The 10,418-nt window shown below is 34.0% G+C and overlaps 3 protein-coding genes across 4 annotated transcripts; 1 reads left to right on the top strand and 2 right to left on the bottom strand.

Annotated features, from left to right (window-relative positions):
• Positions 1-1,488: 1,488 nt before the first annotated feature.
• Positions 1,489-3,414, bottom strand: LOC106757353 (protein PELOTA 1-like). The gene has a single exon (XM_014640004.2). It carries the CDS (start codon positions 2,882-2,884, stop codon positions 1,784-1,786), a length of 1,101 nt encoding a protein of 366 aa, XP_014495490.1. The 5' UTR covers positions 2,885-3,414; the 3' UTR covers positions 1,489-1,783.
• Positions 3,415-4,302: 888 nt separating this feature from the next.
• Positions 4,303-5,586, top strand: LOC106758002 (pistil-specific extensin-like protein). Its single transcript, XM_014640885.2, has 2 exons — positions 4,303-4,974; positions 5,050-5,586. The coding sequence occupies exons 1-2, from the start codon at positions 4,812-4,814 to the stop codon at positions 5,412-5,414; spliced, it is 528 nt and encodes a 175-aa protein (XP_014496371.1). The 5' UTR covers positions 4,303-4,811; the 3' UTR covers positions 5,415-5,586.
• LOC106758001 (vacuolar protein-sorting-associated protein 37 homolog 1) lies at positions 4,969-9,707 on the bottom strand. Of its 2 annotated transcripts, XR_002667354.1 has the most exons (8): positions 9,573-9,707; positions 8,894-9,088; positions 8,620-8,707; positions 6,711-6,750; positions 6,570-6,616; positions 6,363-6,483; positions 5,867-6,255; positions 4,969-5,277 (listed from the first exon to the last, which is right to left on the bottom strand). XR_002667354.1 is itself a non-coding variant. In XM_014640884.2 (7 exons), the coding sequence occupies exons 1-7, from the start codon at positions 9,584-9,586 to the stop codon at positions 6,095-6,097; spliced, it is 666 nt and encodes a 221-aa protein (XP_014496370.1). In that variant the 5' UTR covers positions 9,587-9,707; the 3' UTR covers positions 5,703-6,094. The 2 variants fall into 2 exon arrangements, 1 of the variants encoding a protein (XP_014496370.1); XM_014640884.2 differs by lacking the exon at positions 4,969-5,277 and having other exon boundaries at positions 5,703-6,255.
• Between the last annotated feature and the right edge of the window lie 711 nt (positions 9,708-10,418).

The following is a 10,418-nucleotide window of genomic DNA, read 5'->3' as shown; positions in this document are numbered from 1 at the left end:
ATGTTAATCCCTCAACTTCCAAATACTGGTAATATTTTTGGAAACCAAAAATTTTCTTCTTCAAATCATGTGACTCAATGCATATTTTCACGGATAATAATATTTTGATAATACTTTTATGACAACTTATTTAATACTTAATTTATTTAAATTTATATTTAAAAAAATATTTAAAACAAACTAATCATAGTCACTAATAAAAATAGTTTTTCCTATTTTCACTACTAGTTGCTTTGAAAAGCATTATTTCTTTTGCTGATATACTTTTGTCCGCGTTAAGAATACTATATTGACTATAATGTTACGTTGCTTGTGACTTATATCAAACACTTTTCACTTTCATATTAATTAATGAGTGATGATATTTTAATAATATTTTTTAACAACTTGTTGACATTAGATAGGACACGTATCATTATTTTATTTATTTATTTAAATTTATTTTAAAAAAATATTTAAAACAAATTAATCATAAATTATAACATATACATCGTGAGATAATTGTTAAAAAAAATTATTAAAAATATTTTTCCTTTATTAATAAATATTGAATGATGAGAAAGTTTACGGATCTTCTTCTACCATATAAGTTGTTCAATTTTTTTTGTTTCTATCTAACTTTCTCATCATTCAAGATATCAAATTACACCATAAAAAAGGTAAATGAAGCATTTTCTTTTTACTAATTCTTCTTCATAATTTGAATATGCGATTCTTAAGTTTTTTGGTAAAGAAGAAAAATGATATTTTAACACTAATTTTTTAACACTATTTTGATACTACATACGTGTTAAAATGTGGTTGAATGATTTCAAATTAAAAAAGAAATTTTGGTTTTTCTCTTTCAAATATGTCCTTATGTCAGTTTTTTTAAATTTTAAATCGTCCAACCACATTTTGACATGTGTACAGTATCAAAATGGTGTCAAAAATTGGTATTAAAATATCATTTTTCTTTATTATGATAGCTTTGAGTTTATCTTACCAAGAATCTCAAAATATATCAGATTAAATATATTTTTAATTTGACATAATTTGGTTCTAAACTTTAACAATAAAAAATATAATATTTCCAATTCAATTACATGAAATTTTTTTTGACATATTCAATACTTTTCAAAATAGCTTTTAAATTGTTTATATCAATTTAACAAAACAAACTTTAGTTTAAACGTCAGTCTAAGATATTATTAATTTAAAAAAAAAACTATATTTATTATTTTTAAAATTTGAAAAATAAAATATATCAAAATTTCAAATATCAAGAAATTAAAATTTCACGTTAAAAACATATTTCACGCAATATATCATTAATTAGAAGGAACAGGATAATACACATACAACCTCACAAATTATTCTTTGTTTCAGGATCAGCTTGCGTGCTTCAATTAGGTTTAAATTTGACATCTGTTTGCATGTAGGTCGGATCTAATCCAACCAAGAATGTGGTGATATTTGATTGCTTTTCTTTTTTTAATTTAAATGGTAAAATAAAAGACTTGGTCATTTATTCATACTAAAATAAAATTATTTTTGAACTGACATGCATTCCTAGTTTCTGATCACAAAGTAAACAACAAATACAACACGTGATTACATACACACCACACAAACCCAAATCATTACACGTAACTTGGACAATCCACTTTCCCCTGACTTCAGCACCAGATTAATTAACTAGTTAATCGACAACTAACCAAATTAAACCAACAAATTAATTATAACTAGTTAATCTGTACAACACAACCCTGTTTCTTAAAACAGTAAATTATTTAGCACCATTTCAATCTTGGACTTCGAGATCAGGCAAAGGAAACCGGAGAATGGCGGCAACGCCGGTGAGCTGCGAGAGTTGCGACGCCGAAACATGCATCGGCGAATACACCAAAGCCTTTCCTCCACCGTCTTTCACCGATTTCACCAGACCATCGTACCTCTGCCTCGTACCAACTTCCTCGTTCCTGTAAAGATCATCAGTAATCAAAAGTGTCTCAATCGCTTTCATTTCTTTCGCACGCTCCACCTCCTCGGCTCCATAACACGCGCGGCCCGAATCGTTGCACACCATCTCCCACAACTCCCTAAACGCCATAACCCTGCTGTCCTTCACCAACCCCGTCACCGCCGGATCACTCAAAACTTTCTCCAAACTATCACCATCCTCCACGACCGCCACGCTCGTCTTGTTATCCTCGATCCACCGTATCCCCATCTTCCTCGCTTCCGACACCACAAACGCACGAAACTCCTCGCTCGTCACCACAACGCCCCTCAAAACCTTGAAATCCACGCGCTTCACCAAAGCCGCCAACACTCGGCGGAAAAACACGGACGAAGAAACTTTTCCGTTTTTCCTGGAGTTGGGACAGGCTTCGACCTTGGTGCAGTGCGTATTGTCTCCTTCTGCGACGAGGTGGATCTCGGCGCGGTGCGGGTGGAAAAGAACGACAGCAAGGTCGGGAATGGAAGTGGAATTTGATTTGGTACGTTCTTTTCGGGTGGTGTCGTTGAGGGTTTGGACGGCGTCGTTTTGCCAGAGATTTTTCCGGAGGAGGAAGGGTTTGTTGGGTTCGAGGGAGAGGGTGTGGAAGGAGCCTGCGGCGACGTGTTGGTTGTGGTGGAGGTTGCGGCCTTGGAGGCGGAGGGTGGAGGAGTCTTTGTGGAAGTCTCGGCACGTGACTTTGAGGTGGAGGGTGAGCTTGACACGTGATGCTGTGTTTTTCTTGGTGGAGGAATCGTGGTGAACCTTGCGCGTGGTGTCGGCTGAAACGACGTCACCGGGGAGGATGAGGTTGTAGAGGACCCACACGTCGTCGGGTTCTTCAGCCATGAGCTTCGCAGTTCCGGTTTGATTGATGGCGAAATCTTTCTGGAGGATCTTCATTGTTGAAGGTTTTAGCTTAGGGTAAGTTTACGTATGTATGATATTGGAAGAGAGAGGAGGAAACCTGGTGGTGGTGTTTTCCTCGTTCTCCTCCCTTCTTCCGGTGGAACACGCAGGTTATTGTGGCTGGAATTGGACAGGTACAAGGTTCTTTGATGTTGTATCTATTTGGTTTTGTTTTACGATGCATGGAATGGAATTAATAGAGATATTGGCATCGACTTCTTTCTTTCACCATGCAAACAATCTATTCCTTATTTTGGTTGTAAGCTACATCGTGCATGCATTCCTTCCATGCAACCTGCTCCACCTATTTTTATTTATCACGTAATGTGTTTTTGTGTTGGATAAGTGTAATTGATCATTTAATGTATCCATAATCATAATTCTGTCCTAAACACCAATTTGTTTAAATTAAATTCGTGTTTTTGAAGTTTAATTGATATTTGATAAATGTCGATAAATAACTTTTTGTATTCGCAAACCATAAAAGTTATTTTTAACATGATGAACAATAATTATTATAAAAATTTACCGAAGGCATAATTAATAATATGAAGAGGAAGGGGTGCCGTCAAATGAAGACGAATGCAGACATAGAAGATAATATAAGGTTGCTCCTAACATAGTGGCGTGGTTGATGGTGAAAGTAATTATGATTATTATCTTTCAAAAGTTTAATACAACTAATTTGATATGATGATATGAAAAAATATACATATTAAGCGATTTATAGAGTTATTAAAAAAATAAAGTTTTGGTAATTTAGAGAATAATTAAAGGATACTAATGACTAGTTCTAATTAAAGGATAAAACAGTATAACGAAGGTGAAAACACAAAAATATGCAATCTCTTTATTTATACATATAAATAATTTTGGTTTTCCATCGGTGCTAAAAGTAGTCTAGAGTGTTTTTCTTTCTTTTTTAATTTTACTATAACATATCACGGCGGCCTTACTTGGAGTACACGGGAAATATCTTAATTAGTTTTAAAGCTTAAATAAATAAAATGTTTGCTAATAGATTAAAGTTTAAGTGTAAGTTTCAGAAATTAAAAGTTTATTTTTATTGTATTTTTTCATTTGTAAAAGTATGTACCAATACTATTTTTTTTTTATTTAGGTTTATTAAGTCTAATAAGAAATAGGGGCATGAATAATGGAAGACAAGAAACAAATAACATTTCTCCTATAAATAGTCATATTATCTTATTGTAAAAAAATTTTGCACTATGATATTTTAACAACTCTTTTTTAACAACTTTTTGACAATAGGACATATGTCATCATTTTATTGGTCTGTTTAAATTTATTTTAAAAAATTATTTGAAACGAACCAATCACAACCTCTCATGTATACATTGTAAAAAAAAAAAAGTTATTAAAGAAACTTCTTCAAAAAAAAAAACTTGGATATTATTAAATGAAGTCAGAGCATCTATGAAAGAGAATGAGTTTTCTTTGTATTTGAATCTTATATCAATGGATGACGTATCAACTCATTCATCACTTGACTTTAATCATCGTCTAAGTGCTGTAACAATCTCTGTCCCTAATAAATTATTCTTTGTCAATCCGTTTCCCAAGGTATTAAATTCGTCTCTGTAGATGGTCATACATAAGTTTCATCTTCATTTTCTAAATTTTAAAACATAAAACAAAGCAATAATCCTAACTAGACTCGTCAATTTTACTCCATTTCTATAAATAAATAGAAAATGGAAAATGTTTAGCCTTAATCAATATGATAATCAGTTCATATGATAAATTAATGTTGCAGTAGGGTAGTGGGGTGCACGTCATAAGCGGATAGTGTAGTAGTGCCCTTCCACTTTTGTCAAAAATTCAACCACATGGCTTGTTATATATATTTACTTCTTTCAGCCATATATCCCTATGAATCAAAAGAGAGAGAGAGGAAGAGATGGGATTTCCAAGAGCTTTGATGATCATTATTACCTCACTGCTGGTGGGTTGCTCCTCAGCTTTGGATGAATCAGCAGTGATTTACGTGGGTGGAAAAGTGATGTGCCAGGACTGCACCCAGGGCTGGAACGAATGGGTTAATGGTGACAGACCTATGAAAGGTATTGTGGCAAATATCATTCTAATATTTTCCTACATCGCATATTCATATTCATATTTACCGCATGTACTGACAGGAGTTAAGGTGTCCCTAACATGCATGGACAAGAGAAGCAGGGTTGTGTACTATACAAGTGACACAACAGATGAGTTAGGGCAATACGGCTTGAGTGTGAAAAAGTATGTCTATGGCAAGGAATTGGATACAAAACGATGCTCCGTGAGGTTGGTGTCTTCTCCAGATAACGTTTGCAACATCCCCACTGACTTCGGTGGTGGAAAGTCTGGTGTCAAGCTCAACAATCCTACATCAATGTATCGCAGTTTCATCAAATACATGCTCAACCATTTTTATTACACCACTCCTATGTGCGATAAACCAGACACTGAGGTCTCTGACTCTGAACCTCAAGATCACCACGGTCCAGGAGGCTACTACTAATTAATGGCCACACTCACTCTGCTTAATTTCAATACAAATTATTATTATTGTTTATCACTTATTTACTTTTGCAACAGATGTGTATCTCAACCTAAAATTTGATGACAACGGCGAAAAAAATTATTTGTGCTCCTTCGTACAAATATAAAATGAGCATTTCTCATGTCCAAAATAAATTTCACAATCACAACTTTATTGAAGGCTCTTTCCTTTTGTTTTCTCATCTTGGTGTATCCATCATAACAAAAAGAATGAAAATGAAGAATCGGGAAAAATGTTGGCAAGGGCTTAACATAAAATAGTTTCTGATAAACTTGTAGTTGCTCCCAAAGAATACGAGAATTCGTTTTATATTTTACAACACAACAGTAAAATCCTATATCAGCGATGGTGATCTTGGCATGTACTGAGTTCATACAAATAGTGTTGAAGGTCTGCATACGAGTACATACCTCATCTCTGGCGTTGAAACCACTCGAGAATGTGACTGGAATGAACAATCACAGGCTGTACATATACGAAGAATCTCATTAATAGTAGATTGCTGTATCCCAGCGACCGCAACTTTGTATAATAGGTGGCAAGTATCCTTTACCAATATCAACTATTGACAATAATGAATCAAAAATCAAATATGTACTTGCCAATACAAGTTACTTTCTTAATATTTTAATTGGCGCTCATACAGTTGATGTTTTAGCAGCAAGATGTATGAGAGTCTTTTTGTGGTAAGTGGTACGTAGCTTCTTGTACTTTTGCAAGAAACCCCCAAGATCGATCTCTCCGTCAAGGAAATGCTGGTGTAGATTGTCAGATTCCTCTTCAGTCTTATTCGCAGACTCTGCAAATATTATATGGTTTATCATATATAGACCTACCCTTTGTCTCAATAGTAATAAAATTGATATAACCAAAACTATTGTTGCAAACTACAATTTTAAGTCGCACCTTGAATCCTCTGGACAAGAGACGATGGTGAATTCAGTTTCAACATTTCTTCTTTCTGCTTCTCAAGCTCATTTAGTTTCTCTTTAGCGGCAGCTAACTCAGTTGTCCGAATTATTCTACACTGTTTCCATAGGAGGAAGAAGTAACTTTAATAATCAGCAATTGTTCGAAAGAAAAATCAAACTAATAATAGGATTGTGTTCTTACTTGATTCCTAAGTTCCATGATACGAGGCTCCTTTTGAAGATTTTCCTCTGTAGAAGGCAATAGTTTAGGCTCTACAACAATTTAACAGCAGGCCGACCATTTAATGGCAACATATCAAATAAAAAAAGTTAAATATCTCACCTGCAAGCTGCAAATTCTCCTTGCAAAGTTCATCTTTCAGCTGATCAGGTCAATAAGCCAAAATAAAAAGTCAATATCCCACATCACTATTACATTTATTATTTTTTTTTCGTTTTGTATCTTATCTTTTAAATTACATACCCTTCAAAACATGCAAAATTTTAATTTTTCTAAAATTTTTTAGGAGCATTTTGACTGAACAATCAACCCTTGATTTAACATAAAACAATAGAGTATTCATATTTAAACTATTAAAAAGAAAACTTACGAATTTAAAGACATCTGTCTTACAGTAACATAAATATTGGTCAGATAGAAAATGTTAATATTTCTTTTTCATTTTCATTAAATAAATAATTAGATACAAGTCACTTACCACACTTTTTGGCAACACGTTTGAAGAATATTCAATTAAATAAGAAAATTATATTCAAACCTATCTACAGCACCACCAGTTGAAAGCGCATAAACAAGATTAAGGCCATTCCGAAACAACGGAATTAAGGTTTCAGGAAGAGGCAATGGCAGAAACACCCAGTAACAACAACAAATGCATCCAGTGGCAAAAGAATGGAATCACACCCAATTACAAGAGTCAAATTTCACATCTAACAATCACACAGAACCCATTTTAAATGCAGCGTGACAATTAAGACCAGGTTTAATCTCTGATGGGTTTATGAGTTTAGGCTGATTTTCATTTAAATGAATTATTGACTACACAGCTCTACCATGCTGCTATTTTACGTCTACTTCCTGAGTTAGCCAAGTCACAAAATCCTACCATACTTATGCATTTGGACACAATCCACCAACCCAAACATGACTGCGGTTCAGGATTCTTCAATCTCTTCTAATGTGTAAAATCGTAAAATTCTAAGAGTTATCGAAAAAGTTGGACTTGCGTAGGAAGAAGATCAACTGTCATCAGATGTTAAGCTTTATAATCAGCACGTTTAATCATGCTTATCAGTATGACACAATTCTCAATACAATGAAAATAATTCGAGTCAAGAAGCTGGTAATACAAATTGAAGAACAAATCATTTTGGGGCATGAATTGGACTTGAAAGCAACAATCACAATCTGGAGAAGTACTCCAAGGCCTCAGTCCGCAAGGGTCATCGCTTAGGCGTGAAGGTTTTTGGTCAAAATGGCAGAAAACAGTGAGTGGAGTAGGAAAATTGAGCCAAACTGCAGTTCTAACTTTTGTTCCACTCAGGTACGGTTGCATCTAGCGGATTAGAAAATACTAACCTAAATAACAGTTTAGTATCTACTTTTACTTTAGCAATCTGTGCCTTATTTGCAAGACAAAACATGTTTTGACTTTGGGCCATCAGCTTTCATTTTTAATTATTGACATGATACTTAAAGCATTGTGTAGTCTCGGGTATCAAATTAAAATATCTAATTGATGAGGAAATTGTTTTTATTTCAATTATTCTTTAAATCATTTGAGTCAGGTAAAACACTGTTTGAGAGTTTACACGAGTTCACCAAAGTTTTCCCAAAAAAGTGTTTGATAGGAAGTTAACTCATTTTTTTTACCTAGAATAGTACTCTATAATAGCTTAAGAGTTAACTCAAGAGTTTAACAAGTACATCAGTAATATTCACACTCTCAGACACCGAGAAATGCTGCATGCAACTGAACTCCATCTTAGTGTAGTACAAAGGAACAAAAATTCTGAAGTATTGATTGCAAAATTAGAACATCGAAAAGAAAATCGTTTTTAAGTAAACTATGGACAGCCCCCAACCTTTTCAAACCACTTATCAATAGACCAAATGAAAATTTTCATTAGGGTGGAAGTGAAAAAAGCCAGGACCAGGCACCCAAGGCCGTGGCACTACAGTGAATTCAATAAAAAACCACTAGAAATTGGAGTGAAGATATGAAACTTACATTAGTTTGAATCTTGACCTGATCAAGCGAATGTAAAAACTGCTGGTATGCATCTTTGTCAGATAAAAGCTTCCGCAACTCATCAACACTGCAATTTATAATGAGAAGAAAAAACAATTAAGATCAGCATATTCAAAAGCAGGAACAGTTCACAACTTCAAAGTAACTAGAAAATACTAGTTGTCCAACTAAGAACACCCCTCCAACTATTTTTCATCTGAAAAATCAGATAGAACACGATTATGAATAGCAAATAAACTGTGAAAACTCAAACCTCTTGTCCTTCAAAACAGCAATGATTCCAGCGGCTTCGGAGGGTGGAACATGAGAAGAAGGCCTTTGCGGTAATGAAGAAGAAGATCCCGACGGTGTAGCAGGCCTAGACGAACTTGGTGAACTTACCACTGATGGTGGATACCACGACTGTGACTGCGAGGAACCATCCTGTGATTGTTGCTCTTGTGATCCCCTGCGCATAATTGGAAGACAGAAATTCTTATATGCTATTAACCACTATCACGCTGGAAATTCAGTTTATTATCATTATCCTTGTTCTACTTCATAGCTAAAGAAAAACAAATTAATGTAATCTAATCTTAAGGAAATGGCGTGCAATCCTAATGGAGCCATGTGGGAAAATAAAGTACTCGCTGTCTATCCATGGTCTCCTCCGACGGAGTTTGCAGGGTGGAGGGTTGAAGAAATTAAAGGAGAAAACAATAAATTTCTAAGAAACAGAGAAAGAAATATCCATTTTTATCACTCTTCGGTTCGGAAAAAATGGCTGAAAACATGGAATCAATTGGAATGAGCTCTCAATTCAAAAAATGGACATTAACTATTTAATCGCATCCCTTTCCCCCTTCAATTTCTTTCCGTTAATCTAAACCAAGAGAGATGCACGTAGATAAAATTTAACGAATTGGAGTTTCAGGGGAGCAGAGAAGAATTACCAGAATCTGAACATGGCTAACTGCTCCCGAATTGCTGATCCACCAAACGAAGAATTAACAGAAACCCTCGAAATTTCAGAGAGAAGGAAACTTCGCAATGTGGGAACAAACTAGTTCCTTCTTTGAATTTAGTTTGATTCATTTAAGTTTTAGACATAAAAACCTTTACGGGCTCTGGGCTGACTTTTGCTGGGCCCCTCGAAATGCTCCGGCCTGGCCCATTCACTTTTGCCAAAGTCGGTTTCAAATTAACTATGAGCTTTTTTTATCACTTAAAATAATTTTAACAAAATCAATTTTAATGCAATAAATTGTTATATTACAAATTTATATTAAAAGACGTAGTTTGGTCTTACTCTTTAACTCCCTTAATTAATCAATATTAATTATTATACTATTAAAATTACAGGAGTGATTTCACTTAAATATATTATTAAAGGAGGGGTTTCACTTAAAATAGATAATGAAATATTCGTAGCGTTTAATCAGTAATACAACAATTGTTATTATAATAATAGAAACCTTATGAAAAAAAATAATAGTATAATAACAACATCAACCAAAGTAAAGAAAAACAACAGAAAATATGTAAAATAAGAAGAAAAAAAATGTGAGAAGTTAGTTTTGTCTAATCATCAGACTGTTTTCCTATTACTATTCCTTAAAAAGAAAACAAGGTATTTTATCCATAGAGATGAAGTCTTAAAATCACTAACATAACACAATATCAAGTCTTAAAAAATTTATTTAGTTAAGTGACCTATTGGTAAATGCATCAAATAAATTGTAGTTAAATTGAATGAGAGTTATCATATTCACAAGGATTTAGCAAGTAGATTGGTAGTT

This window comes from Vigna radiata, chromosome 3 (assembly GCF_000741045.1).
Source record: "Vigna radiata var. radiata cultivar VC1973A chromosome 3, Vradiata_ver6, whole genome shotgun sequence".
Lineage (NCBI taxonomy): Eukaryota > Viridiplantae > Streptophyta > Magnoliopsida > Fabales > Fabaceae > Vigna > Vigna radiata.
The sequence above is the reverse complement of the archived record's forward strand: the minus strand, read 5'-3'. Positions and strand labels throughout refer to the sequence as shown.